The sequence below is a fragment of the Bombina bombina genome, chromosome 1 (genome assembly GCF_027579735.1).
Source record: "Bombina bombina isolate aBomBom1 chromosome 1, aBomBom1.pri, whole genome shotgun sequence".
Lineage (NCBI taxonomy): Eukaryota > Metazoa > Chordata > Amphibia > Anura > Bombinatoridae > Bombina > Bombina bombina.
Genome location: NC_069499.1, coordinates 311281682 through 311296796, shown reverse-complemented (window position 1 = coordinate 311296796; position 15115 = coordinate 311281682). Strand labels below are relative to the sequence as shown.

Below are 15115 nucleotides of genomic sequence, written 5' to 3'. Positions count from 1 at the left end.
AAGAGTTTCAGAGTTATCTGCTCTGCAGTGTTCTCCTCCTTATCTGGTGTTCCATGCAGATAAGGTGGTTTTGCGTACTAAACCTGGTTTTCTTCTGAAAGTTGTTTCTAACAAAAACATTAACCAGGAGATAGTTGTGCCTTCTTTGTGTCCGAATCCAGTTTCAAAGAAGGAACGTTTGTTACACAATTTGGATGTAGTTCGTGCTCTAAAATTCTATTTAGAGGCTACAAAGGATTTCAGACAAACATCTTCTTTGTTTGTTGTTTATTCTGGTAAAAGGAGAGGTCAAAAAGCAACTTCTACCTCTCTCTCTTTTTGGCTTAAAAGCATCATCCGATTGGCTTATGAGACTGCCGGACGGCAGCCTCCTGAAAGAATCACAGCTCACTCCACTAGGGCTGTGGCTTCCACATGGGCCTTCAAGAACGAGGCTTCTGTTGATCAGATATGTAAGGCAGCGACTTGGTCTTCACTGCACACTTTTACCAAATTTTACAAATTTGATACTTTTGCTTCTTCTGAGGCTATTTTTGGGAGAAAGGTTTTGCAAGCCGTGGTGCCTTCCATCTAGGTGACCTGATTTGCTCCCTCCCATCATCCGTGTCCTAAAGCTTTGGTATTGGTTCCCACAAGTAAGGATGACGCCGTGGACCGGACACACCGATGTTGGAGAAAACAGAATTTATGCTTACCTGATAAATTACTTTCTCCAACGGTGTGTCCGGTCCACGGCCCGCCCTGGTTTTTTTAATCAGGTCTGATGAATTATTTTCTCTAACTACAGTCACCACGGTATCATATGATTTCTCCTATGCATATTCCTCCTTTACGTCGGTCGAATGACTGGGGTAGGCGGAGCCTAGGAGGGATCATGTGACCAGCTTTGCTGGGCTCTTTGCCATTTCCTGTTGGGGAAGAGAATATCCCACAAGTAAGGATGACGCCGTGGACCGGACACACCGTTGGAGAAAGTAATTTATCAGGTAAGCATAAATTCTGTTTTTTAAGGATCCAATGGACAAAAAGCTGGAGGCATATTTGAAGAAGATGTTTGTTCATCAAGGTCTTCAAAGGCAACCTGCATTTTGTATTGCCCCTTAGTCAAGTGCGGCATCTTATTGGTACAACACCTTGTCTGATTCACTTCAGGTAGAGACTCCTTTGGAGGAGATCCAAGACAGGATTAAGGCTCTCAAGCTAGCCAACTCATATTTTTGATGCTACAATGCAAGTTATTAAACTGGGAACCAAGATATCTGGCTTCTCTGTGCTAGCTCGCAGGGCGTTGTGGCTGAAATCTTGGTCAGTGGATGTAACTTCTAAGTCCAAGCTTCTGGCGCTTCCTTACAAGGGTAAGACCTTGTTTGGACCTGGTCTGGCAGAAATAATTTCTGACATAACTGGTGGAAAAGGGTCTTGGAAACCCAATCAGTCTTGGAACTAGGGGAAGCAATCTAAGAAACCCACAGCTGAGTCTTAATCAGCATGAAGGGCTTGCCCCCAATCCGGGATCGGATCAAGTGGGGGGCAGATTTTCGCTGTTTTATCAAGCATGGATACGAGATGTTCCTGGGCTGTGGACATAGTATCTCAGGGTTACAAAACAGAAATCAAGACTTTTTCTCCCAGAGGCAGGTTCCACCTCTCAAGATTATCTGCAGACCAGATAAAAAGAGAGGCATTCTGGAATTGCGTTCGGGATCTTTCTTCCCAGGGAGTGATAGTTCCAGTTCCTGTAAGGGAACAGGGTCTAGGATTCTATTCAAATCTGTTTGTGGTTCCCAAAAAAGAGAGGGAACTTTTCTTCCTTTTCTAGACCTAAAGTGTCTCAACAAGTTTCTCAGGTTACCGTCCTTTAAAATAGAAACCATTTGTTCCATTCTTCCTTTGTTCCAAGAGGGTCAGTTCATGACGGCAATAGACCTGAAGGACGCATATCTTCATGTTCCCATCCACAGGGATCATCACATATTCCTGAGATTCGCCTTTCTAGACAAACACTTTCAGTTTGTGGCTTTTCCGTTTGTCCTTGCCACAGCTCCCAGAATTTTCTCAAAGGTTCTGGGGGCTCTCTTGGCAGTGATCAGATCTCGGGGAATTGCAGTGGCGCCATACCTGGATGACATATTGGTTTAGGCGCCATCTTTTCAACAAGCAAACTCTCATACAGAGATATTGTTGTCTTTTCTACATTATGCACAAGAAAGGATAAAACACACAAGCGCCAGAAAGTGGCTTAAATACCCAAAGAAAACAAAACTATGTAGTAAAAATAAATATTTATTTATAAGCTATATTTATATATGAAACAGAAATGTATAGGGGTAAATAAAAAAGTTAATACTCAGTAAAAAATGTATTAACCACATATGAAACGTTGGTTATTATCACAATGCCAGAGGTGATAAGTATATTCAGGTTGGCCAACCTTAAGATAAAATATATAAAAAATGTATAGAAAAGTGTAAAAACGTATACAACACTGAGAAATATACAATCAATGGTTTCTAATAAGAGGAATTTAACTTTCTATATACAGTGTCTTCACATGGACTCCATACCGTTTGTCACGGTTTTCACTAGAGCCTAATAGCAAAGTTTTAACAGTAATATTCCATACAGTATATTTGTTTAGTATCATATAATAAGTTTCAGATACTAAGTTTGTTGAGTCAAATTTCTTTAGTAGTATATCGTATATTCACTATACCGGACTACTAGTATAAGTGTTCTTATGCCGTTAATACAATTATCTGGCTTAGAAATAACTGATCACCGGTATAGATATGCAGCTGAACTGTACCTTAAGTTTCCTGGAAAAGTGCACTGTGAGAATCTGCTGCTTCATTACAACTGAAGCTCTGTGTAGGAATCCTGAGAATTTTAAAGTTGCAGCCGATTGTGGAGCCGGTCTGGTCTGTTCGGCGTTCTCCTGCTGTGAGCACACAGAGTCCGCGCCTTCTCCAGAAGGGGCTCTGATTGGTCCTTGCTCTTGGGGGAGTTGCCGCTTCAGTAGTGGATAGCGGCTCTACGGCTGCGATTAGAAGTAGGTCTGTTTGGTCCTTAACGATGTCCTGAACTTGGGAATAGATGTGGATGGCAACCATGGACCATCATGCATATCCAAGGGCATGATGCACCATTACCATGGTGATCAACTGCTAATTTGAAGATCAAGGTGTCCCAACGTTGACCGGTCCTAACACTGCAATGCGCTGCCTTTCTGCGCTGAAACATTCCTGCTTTAACTATAGAAGAGTTCTCTATCCCCTCTCACAAGAGTTTCCTTTCTGGGAACTCTGATAGATTCTGTAGAAATGAGGATTTACCTGACAGAGGCCAGGTTATCAAAACTTCTAAATTTTTGCCATGTTCTTTATTCTACTTCTCGCCCTTCGGTGGCTCAGTGTATGGAAGTAAACTGCTTAATGGTAGCAGCAATGGACATAGTTCCGTTTGTCCGCCTACATCTAAGACCGCTGCAACTCTGCATGCTCAGTCAGTGGAATGGGCATTACACAGATTTGTCCCCTCTACTAAATCTGGATCAAGAGACCAGGGATTCTCTTCTCTGGTGGCTATCTCGGGTCCATCTGTCCAAAGGTATGACCTTTCGCAGGCCAGATTGGACAATTGTAACTACAGATGCCAGCCTTCTGTGGGCTGGGGGGTAGTCTGGAACTCCCTGAAGGCTCAGGGATCGTGGACTCAGGAGGAGGTTCTCCTCCCGATAAACATTCTTGAACTAAGAGCAATATTCAATGCTCTTCAGGCTTGGCCTCAGCTAGCGACAATGAGGTTCATCAGATTTCAGTCGGACAACATCACGACTGTAGCTTACATCAACCATCAAGGGGGAACAAGGAGTTCCCTAGCGATGTTGGAGGTTTCAAAGATAATTCATTGGGCAGAGATTCACTCTTGCCACCTATCAGCTATCCATATCCCAGGAGTAGAGAACTGGGAGGCAGATTTTCTAAGTCGACAGACCTTTCATCCGGGGGAGTGGGAGCTCCATCCGGAGGTTTTTGCACAGTTGATTCAACGTTGGGGCAAACCAGAACTGGATCTCATGGCGTCTCGCCAGAATGCCAAGCTTCCTTGTTACGGGTCCAGGTCCAGGGATCCCAAGGCAGCGCTGATAGATGCTCTAGCAGCGCCTTGGTCCTTCAACCTGGTTTATGTGTTTCCACCGTTTCCTCTGCTCCCTCGTCTGATTGCCAAGATCCAGCAGGAGAGAGCATCGTGATTTTGATAGCACCTGCGTGGCCATGCAGGACTTGGTATGCAGATCTGGTGGACATGTCATCCTTTCCACCATGGACTCTGCCTCTAAGACAGGACCTTCTACTTCAGGGTCCTTTCAACCATCCAAATCTAATTTCTCTCCGACTGACTTCCTGGAGATTGAACGCTTGATTTTATCAAAGCGTGGCTTCTCCGAGTCAGTCATTGATACCTTGTCACCAGGAAAATCTATCATAAGATATGGTGAAAATATCTTCATTGGTGTGAATCCAAGGGTTACTCATGGAGTAAGGTCAGGATTCCTAGGATATTGTCTTTTCTCCAAGATGGATTGGAGAAGGGTTTGTCAACAAGTTCCTTAAAGGGACAGATTTCTGCTTTGTCTATTCTTTTGCACAAGCGTCTGGCAGATGTTCCAGATGTTCACGCATTTTGTCAGGCTTTAGTTAGAATCAAGCCTGTGTTTAAACCTGTTGCTCCGCCATGGAGTTTAAATTTAGTTCTTAAAGTTCTTCAAGGGGTTCCGTTTGAACCCTTGCATTCCATAGATATCAAGCTTTTATCTTGGAAAGTTCTGTTTTTGGTAGCTATCTCCTCGGCTCGTAGAGTTTCTGAGTTATCTGCCTTACAGTGTGATTCCCCTTATCTGATCTTCCATGCAGATAAGGTAGTTTTGCGTACCAAACCTGGGTTTTTACCTAAGGTGGTATCTAATAAGAATATCAATCAGGAGATATTGTTCCGTCACTGTGTCCTAATCCTTCTTCAAAGAAGGAATGTTTATTACACAATCTTGACGTGGTTCGTGCTTTAAAGTATTATTTACAAGCTACTAAAGATTTTCGTCAAACATCTGCATTGTTTGTTGTCTACTCTGGACAGAGGAGAGGCCAAAAGGCTTCGGCAACTTCTCTTTCGTTTTGGCTAAGGAGTATAATACGCTTAGCTTATGAGACTGCTGGCCAGCAGCCTCCTGAAAGGATTACAGCTCATTCTACTAGAGCGGTAGCTTCCACATGGGCTTTTAAGAATGAGGCTTCTGTTGAACAGATTTGTAAGGCGGCGACTTGGTCTTTGCTTCATACTTTTTCAAAGTTCTATAAATTTGATACTTTTGCTTCTTCGGAGGCTATTTTTGGGAGAGAGGTTTTGCAGGCAGTGGTACCTTCCGTTTAAGTACCTGCCTTGTCCCTCCCTTCATCCGTGTCCTATAGCTTTGGTATTTGTATCCCACAAGTAATGGATGATCCGTGGACTGGATACACCTTACAAGAGAAAACATAATATATGTTTACCTGATAAATTTATTTCTCTTGTGGTGTATCCAGTCCACGGCCCGCCCTGTCATTTTAAGGCAGGTATGTTTTATTTTTAAACTTCAGTCACCACTGCACCCTATGGTTTCCCCTTTCTCTTGCTTGTCTTCGGTCGAATGACTGGAGGTGGCAGGGAGAGGAGGAGCTATATAGACAGCTCTGCTGTGGGTGGTCCTCTTGCAGCTTCATGTTGGGAAGGAGAATATCCCACAAATAATGGATGATCCGTGGACTGGATACACCACAAGAGAAATAAATTTATCAGGTAAACATAAATTATGGTTTTTTTTTTTGGTTTTTTTTTAACTAATCCTCAGGCACCTCTACACCTTGGTGTTATTCCTTTTTCCATTTCCCTTCAGTCGAATGACTGGGGATAATGGGTAGGGGAGTGACACTTAACAGCTTTGCTGTGGTGCTCTTTGCCTCCTCCTGCTGGCCAGGTGTGATATTCCCACTAGTAATTGATGACGTTGTGGACTAAAGCATAAATTTTGTTTTTCATGTCACCTCCTTGTGCTAACAGGACATTGTACGTGAAAGCACTGAAAAAGTAAGGCATCTTAAAATGAAGAATGGAAATTCAACAATCGTTTGAATTAATCATTATGCAGTACATTTTGAACACTAAATGGAACGTCCCTTTACACCAACGCATTATAGTTGTGTGTATATATATATATATATATATATATATATATATATATATATATATATATATATATATTTCTCTTGTAATGTGTATCCAGTCCACGGGTTCATCCATTACTTGTGGGATATTCTCCTTCCCACCAGGAAGTTGCAAGAGGACACCCACAGCAGAGCTGTCTATATAGCTCCTCCCCTAACCCCCACCCCCAGTCATTCTCTTGCAACTCTCGACAAGATAGGAAGTATCAAGAGATATGTGGTGACTTAGTGTAATGTTACCTTCAATCAAGAGTTTGTTATTTATAAACGGTACCGGCGTTGTTCTGTTTGACTCTCAGGCAGAAATTAGAAGAAGAATTCTGCCTGGAGGTTGATGATCTTAGCGGTTTGTAACTAAGGTCCATTGCTGTTCTCACACATAACTGAAGAGTATGGGAAAACTTCAGTTGGGGGATTGGTCTGCAGATTATGTTCAGTATTTTTATTTCTAGAGAGATGAATAAGTTCTAGAAAAGGCTGACAGAGCCTTGTGTATTTGAGGTAAGCCTGATGCAGTGATTTAACGACTGGGATCATGCTTACAAAACAGGGTAATACTCATGTTAATACTCATATTACTTAGTGACAAAACGTTTACATGTTTTCATAAATAGGACGTTTTTTTCTCTGAGGGAGATAAGTCTTTATTTGGGGCCTAGTTTTCCACATGGCTAGTCAGATACTTCTAGGAGTATTTTCTTAAGGCCCCTCTGACATCCAGTACATGGTGGGAGGGGCCTATTTTCGCGCTCTGGATGCGCAGTTTCCTTCAGACTGAGACATCCAGCTTCCCTAGAGGAGTCCTTTGGCATCTGAGGACCATTATAAAGAGTTTATTTCTTCCCTAAATCGTATTTGAGGGCAGGTAGGAGCCTCAGCAGGGCTGTGGCAAGGTGCTCAACCGTATTTTACCGGTGGTTGACGTTTTTTAAATCCGGTTTGGGGGCTAAGGGGTTAACCATCCATTTGCAAGTGGGTGCAATGTTGCTTTAGTCCCTTACACACACTGTAAACATTTCGAAGACTTTACTATATTTTTACACTGTTTTGCAGTTTAAGTGCTAGTTTTTTTTCTCTTAAAGTCATAGTAACGTTTTTTTGTTTAATTGCTGTTTCACCTTTATTAAAGTGTTTTCCAAGCTTGCTTGTCTCATTACTAGTCAGTTAAACATGTCTGACATAGAGGAAACTCCTTGTTCAATATGTGGAACCCCCTCTTAGAATATGTACCAAATGTACTGAAATTTCTATAAACTATAAAGACCATATTATGGCGCTTAAAGATTTATCTCCAGAGAATTCTCTGACTGAAAAAAAGGGAGATTATGCCATCTAGCTCTTCCCATGTGTCAGAACCTATAACTCCCGTTCAAGTGACGCCAAGTACATCTACCGCGTCTAATTCTTTTACCTTACAGGACATGGCGGCAGTTATGAATGCTACCCTCTCAGAGGTATTGTCCAAACTGCCAGGGTTATAAGGAAAGCGAGACAGCTCTGGGGCTAGAACTAATACAGAGCTTTCTGATGCTTTAAGGCCCGTGTCCGATATACCCTCACAATACTCAGAAACGAAGGCAGGTGAGCTTCTATCTGTGGGTGACATTTCAGACTCAGGGAAGGCGTTGCTTCAGTCTGATTCTGAAATGACAGCGTTTAAATATAAGCTCGAACACCTCCGCTTATTGCTTAGGGAGGTTTTAGCGACTCTGGACGACTGTGAACCCATTGTAGTTCCAGAGAAATTGTGTAATATGGACAAATACTTTGCAGGGCCTGTTTACACTGATGTCTTTCCAGTCCCTAAGAGGTTTTCGGAAATTATTTCTAAGGAATGGGATAGACCAGGTGTGCCCTTCTCTCCCCCTCCTGCTTTTAAAAAGATGTTTCCCATAGATGCCGCCATACGGGACTTGTGGCAGACGGTGCCTAACGTGGAGGGAGCAGTCTCTACCCTAGCTAAGCGTACAACTATCCCCATCGAGGACAGTTGTGCTTTCCTAGATCCTATGGATAAAAAATTGGAGGGTCTCCTTAAGAAAATTTTTATACATTAAGGTTTTATTCTCCAGCCTCTTGCATGCTTTGCCCCAGTTACTGCTGCAGCGGCTTTTTGATTTGAGGCTCTTGAGGAGGCTCTACAGGTGGAGACCCCGTTAGATGATATTTTAGACAGGATTAAAGCTCTTAAGTTAGCTAATTCCTTTATTTCTGACGCCGTTTTTCATTTAACCAAGCTAACGGCTAAGAATTCTGGTTTTGCCATTCTGGCGCGTAGGGCGCTATGGCTTAAGTCCTGGTCAGCAGGCGTTACTTCAAAGTCTAAGCTTCTTAACATCCCTTTCAGAGGACAGACCCTATTCGGGCCTGGCCTGAAGGAGATCATCTCTGATATTACCGGAGGAAAAGGTCACGCCCTTCCTCAGGATAGGTCCAATAAATTAAGGGCCGAACAGAATATTTTTCGTTCCTTTCGAAAGCTTCAGCTTCCTCTAATGCTAACCAGTCTGGAGACCTAACCAGGCTTGGAACAAGGGGAAGCAGGCCAAGAAACCTGCTGCTGCCTCTAAGACAGCATGAAGGAGTAGCCCCCGATCCTGGACCGGATCTAGTCGGGGGCAGACTTTCTCTCTTCGCCCAGTCTTGGGCAAGAGACGTCCAGTTTCCCTGGGCACTAGATTGTTTCCCAGGGATATCTTCTGGAATTCAAAGGTTCATCTCCAAAGGGGAGATTTAATCTCTCACAACTATCTGTAAACCAGATAAAGAGAGAGGCATTCTTACGTTGCGTTCAAGACCTACTGGTTATGGAAAGTGAACATAGAAAAGAGTTCTCTCTCTCCTCTCACAAGAGTTTCCTTCCTAGGAACTCTGATAGATTCAGTAGAAATGAAATTTTTTCTGACAGAGGTCAGGATATCAAAGCTTCTAACTTCTTGCCACATTAGTGGTATATTAAGTCATACACTTCATTTTGATATGTACTCACGCCCTCAGAACTAAGCTGAGCGCGAGAGTTTACAAGCATACTCGTTTAATCGGTTTTGAGATATTTTTAAGACAATATAATATTCATACTGGATGAGGGAAAGGATAGAGTAGGGAATAGAGAAATGGGAAAAGAAAATAGGGGGGAATGAAGAAATAAGAAAGAGAGAGGAGGAAGAGAGATAGTAGAGAGGAGAGAAGGAAAAAAAAAAAGTGTGGGCAGTGTAATCACTGCCTGAATTTCACGTCCCATAAGGGGGTAATATGTGCCTCTAAGAGGACACCTGATAAAGTGGGGTTGTCTCGTAGACTATTGAATAACTTGAGGATCGAACCAGCCAAGATCTCTTTAAACTTTTTGTAATAGGCCAAGGAGAATCCATCAGGCCCTGGGCTCTTTCCCCCTGGGCAGTTTTTAATGGCTTCGTATAGTTCCTCTACTGTTATAGGGGAGTCTAAAAGGTAGGATTCCACCTTTGAAAGAGAGGGGAGGTCAATGTTAACAAGGTAAGAGTTGACAAGGGCTTCATGTTTTGTGGAGCTTCAGCCGCTTGGCCTAGCTCACTTGGTAAGTCATGTATATTGTATAGAGAGTGGTAATATCTATAAAACTCCTTGGTTATCTGCTCACTAGTACGCAGCTCTCGACCATCAGTTGATTTGAGGGAATGAATGTGAGAGCGAAGCTGACGCTTTTTGAGGGTTCTTGCTAGGATTCTACCTGGTTTATTGCCTCCCTCATAGTAAAATTGTCTCAGATGTAGTGCTGTCTTTTTTTGGGATTGCGCCAAGTGCTTTTGAAATTCAGTTCTAGCCTTCTTCAGGTCATTCAAAGTAGTGCTACAAGAGGGGTCAGCTTTATGTTTTACTTCTAGCTTGGCAATCTGGGATTGAATATCATTATATTTGGTTCTGTATTGCCTATTGAGAAAGGCCTTATGCCTAATCAGGGCCCCTCTGATCACGCTTTTGTGTGCTTCCCAAATGTCTCCCAAAGAAGAGTCCGGGTAGGTGTTGATCTCAAAATATTCTTGTAGTGTTTTAAGTATATCTTTGAAAATTAAGGGGTCATCTAGGATAGAACCATCTAATCTCTATATTTTATGTGTGATAGGGATATCTGGCCATAATATCGAGCAAGAGACAGGAGCGTGGTCAGACCAAGTTATATGGTCAATTAGGCAGCGGTGGGTGAGTGAGAGTCCGTGTATATGTAGTCAAGCCTAGAGTAGCTGTTATGAGGTATAGAGTAGAATGAGAAATCCCTAGCTGTCGGATGTAGTGTACGCCAGACGTCATGTAACTTTAGGTTTGTGAGTATGTCATTAACCTGACCAATTGTGGAGGTGGGTGTACAAGATACTCCTCTTGAAGTGTCAACTAAAGGGTCAGCCACTAAATTAAAGTAGCCCGCCATGTATGTGATTCCTCTAGAGTGTTCCAGAATAAGGTCACTGTTTTGTGTTTATTTTTGTAAGTCATTGCCCACAAATAAAAAATAAAAATGTAAGTGAAGTAATACCGCCCAGCTCCGCCTTCCTCTGCCCACCTCCAAGTTACTAAGCAATAAAAATATAGTAATATAGTATATCACAAAAGTTAGTGCACCCCTCACATTTTTGTAAATATTTTATTATATCTTTTCATGTGACAACACTGGAGAAATGACACTTTGCTACAATGTAAATAGTTTGTACACAGCCTGTATAACAATGTAAATTTGCTGTCCCCTCAAAATAACTCAACACATAGCCATTAATCCATTAATGTCCAAACTGTTGGCAACGAAAGTGAGTACACCCCTAAGTGGAAATGTCCAAATTGGGCCCAAAGTGTGTGGTCACCATTATTTTCCAGCATTGCCTTAACTGTCTTGGGCATGCAGTTCACCAGAGCTTCACAGGTTGCCACTGGAGTCCTCTTCCACTCCTCCATGACGGCATCAGAGCTGGTGGATGTTAGAGACCTTGCGCTCCCCCACCTTCCATTTGAGGATGCCCCACAGATGCTCAATAAGGTTTAGGTCTGGAGACATGCTTGGACAGTCCATCACCTTTACCCTCAGCTTCTTTAGCAAGGCAGTGGTTGTCTTGGATGTGTGTTTGGGATCGTTATCATGTTGGAATACTGCCCTGCGGCCCAGTCTCCAAAGGGAGGGGATCATGCTCTGCTTCAGTATGTCACAGTACATGTTGGCATTCATGGTTCCCTCAATGAACCGTAGCTCCCCAGTGCCGACAGCACTCATGCAGGCCCAGACCATGACACTCCCACCACCATGCTAGACTGTAGGCAAGACACACTTGTCTTTATACTCCTCACCTGGTTGCCGCCACACACGCTTGACATCATCGGAACCAAATAAGTTTATCTTGGTCTCATCGGACCACAGGACATGGTTCCAGTAATCCATGCCCTTAATCTGCTTGTGTGTATTGTGCATCATCTTTAGAAGAGGCTTCCTTCTGGGACGACAGTCGTGCAGACCAATTTGATGCGTATGGTCTGAGCACTGACAGGCTTACCCCCACCCCTTTAACACTCATACATCTATTTCCCAAAGACAACCTCTGGATATGACGCTGAACATGTGCACTCAACTTCCTTGGTCGACCATGGCAAGGCCTGTTCTGAGTGGAACCTGTCCTGTGAAACCGCTGTATGGTCTTGCCCACCGTGCTGCAGCTCAGTTTCAGGGTCTTGGCAATCTTCTTATAGCCTAGGCCATCTTTATGTAGAGCAACAATTCTTTTTTTAGATCCTCAGAGAGTTCTTTGCCATGAGGTGCCATGTTGAACTTCCAGTAACCAGTATGCGAGTGTGAGAGCGATAACACCAAATTTAACACAACTGCTCCCCATTCACACCTGAGACCTTGTAACACTAACGAGTCACATGACACTGGGGATGGACTTAGGGATGTACTCCCTTTTGTTGCCAACGGTTTAGACATTAATGGCTGTGTGTTGAGTTATTTTGAGGGGACAGCAAATTAACACTTTTTTTTTTTTTTTTCCATGCAGGCTGTACACTCACTACTTTACATTGTAACCAAGTGTCATTTCTTCAGTGTTGTCACATAAGAAGATATAATAAAATATTTACAAAAATGTGGGGGGTGTACTCACTTTTGTGAGATTCTGTATAATTTCCTTTCACTGTAGGTCAATGGCTTTCAAAGTGTTAGGGTGGTGCTACAGCATATAAGGGGAGGCGTGGGAGCAGTGACACTTCACGCTAGCCTATGGAAACCACAAGCAGCAGCTGACTTTTGCAAAACATAGAACAGTTTTTAAGAGCCGACAATGACCTTACCATTTTGTGGTGGAATAAGATAAGGGCAGGATATAGGTGAAGAAAGGCACTGGTGTTGAAAAAGCTCAGACTGTGTTGTGTTTGTCTAGATCTGTAATTTATGTTTAACATAGAAGTAAAAAAATGCAAACTGAAAGGTGAGTGACGCACTCTTTTGGTTAATCAGAATCAGACCTTGAGAGTTGTGTATGAACCCTGGATCAGATGCAAATACCCCAAATTATAACCAAAAATAAATTACAATTTAAAGAGAAAAAATAAAAGTAACACCTATTATGGGTCGTGGTGACTTGTAAATTTCGTCTGAGGGGAGGCCCACTGCGTTAAACTTATAAAACTCCTCCTGGAGGAATATGTCACTAGTGATTCTATTAATGAGATCATAGGTGATGTAAATGAAGAAGTCATCAGTGATGTCATTGGTGCTGTCCCAAGGGGGTAGTGAGGCAGTTTAAATGGACAGTCTACTCCAGAATCTTTATTGTTAAAAAAGATAGATAATCCCTTTATTAAACTTTTCCCTGTTTTTCATAACCAACGCAATTTATATTAATATACTTTTTACCTCTGTGACTACCTTGTATCTCAGTCTCTGCTGACTGCCCCCTTATTTCAGTTCTTTTGATAGACTTGCCTTTTAGCCAATCAGTGCTGACTCGTAAATAACTTTTCGGTAGTAAGTACAAAGTTATCTATGGGGCACACAATTAACGCTGTCTAAATGTGAAAAACTGTCAAAATGCACTGAGAGAAGAGGTGGCCTTCAAGGGCAAATACCAAGAGAACAGCACATTTGATCAAAAAAGTAAATTGGAAAGTTGTTTAAAGTTTGCTTGCCCTATCTGAATCATTAAAGTTTAATTTTGACTAGACTGTCAATTTGTTAGGAATTCTCTTGCTTTTAAACATTTGGTAGAAAATGTAAACATATATGCTTTAACATAATTTTGTTTTTCTTCCCAATTCATATAAATATTAAAGACGCAGAATGTAGTACATTTTAGATATAATATGTAATGCAAACTGTTCAGGGGGCTTTGTTACATATCACAAGATTTAGTGTGTACAGTATTGAGATTTCTTTAGAAGGGGCATTTAATATGCAGATTGATTGGAAGGATTCTGGCATTTGCTACTGTAATGCCATCTATGAGTAAGGATCAGCTATGTGTTATATCTATTGAATGTGATCGTATAGCAACAGCTTGCTCAGTGCCCCTAGGTTAATTCAAGCAGAGTTTAGTAAAAAATTATGAATGTTTGTATTGTGGTTAGAAAGTATTGGGGATAAAACGTATCTGGACATTACTCTGGAGTTTTGTCATATCAAATGTTATTTATATATCATTGTTTTTAACTTTTTTTTTTTAAAGCTGAATTAGGTGACTACAGTATTTCAGAACACTTGCCTGGTTATCTTGCTGACATCTCTTTCATTCCAAACCAACTTCAAGACTTTGTGAAAGAAATAGCAAAACTTCATCAGCAGCATAGGTGGGTATTTAAATTGGCGTGATGAAATTGTTTTACAATTTGCATATGAGAGGAGAGTCTCTCAAATATACAGTGGTTACTTACTGGTATATGCATGTTCTGTGTGTTTTTTTTTTTTTGCTAAACAGATTTTTTTTTTCTGAAATAATTTTTATTGCATTTCTTGAATTTTTTTTTTTTTTTTTTAAATATATTTTTATTGAGGCAGTCAAACAACAAGTACTACAGTTAAAGTATAAAGGGTAACAAGAAGTTCACCAGGACAGAGTATTACCCTTCATCTAATGCCTCTATTTTTTTTTTTTTTTTTTTTACCGCGACGCTTTCCTAATGCCTCTATTTTAACATTTAAACTTTACTATGTCATCAATGTTACAGAGATCCACTCAAGGGATCTGAATATTGTATCATAGCTGAAGACATAACTGGAAAGCTAATGGTATCCTTAACGGTATTTATAAACTGAGAGATTATAAAATTAATCTAATCTTAAGCAAACAACATATAGAATTATGGAGTTTTAAACAAATATATTAATCCAATTAGGGGATAAATAAAGAAAAAGAAAAAAAAAAGGAAAAAAGCCAAAAGAACCTCTCAGGGAAAAAGGGGAGAGAAGAGATAAAAAAAAAGGGGGGGGGGGGGGAAGGAAAGATTGGGGAGGGCGGGGAAGAAGGGGGGAAATAAGAGAGAGGAAAAGCCTAGAAGGAGATAGATATAAAGGATGAGAGATGGATAGGCTAATACACGCCAAAAAGGTAGGTAGGTCTCTGTCCGTCAATTATTGCATTTACTGCAGGACAGCATCCCGGCCGGCAGCTGGTCTAAGTTCTTTAGTCTGGTTCAATCCCCCTAGTTTATATTCGTCCCAAAGATACCAAATCGAGCAGTAGAGGTTATAGCGCCCCTCAACTCTAAGCAAGTATTCCATTTTCTGTGTATAGTCAAGGGTTTCTAATTCTGGTGTTAGCGTCAGTAGTGTGTTCCTTGACCACTGTCTTGCTATAACTAGTTTTGCGGCTTGGAATATACTAATACAAAGTAATCGTGTTGGCTTTGGG

At 41.6% G+C, this 15115-nt stretch overlaps 1 protein-coding gene across 1 annotated transcript in view; it reads left to right on the top strand.

The window, feature by feature from the left end:
* PTPN4 (protein tyrosine phosphatase non-receptor type 4) overlaps positions 1 to 15115 on the top strand; it is a gene marked incomplete in the record, with an annotated part of 1345721 nt that overhangs the window by 287603 nt on the left and 1043003 nt on the right. The window contains 1 exon segment of the mRNA XM_053698088.1: positions 13934 to 14054. Coding sequence (XP_053554063.1) covers positions 13934 to 14054 — 121 coding nt within the window.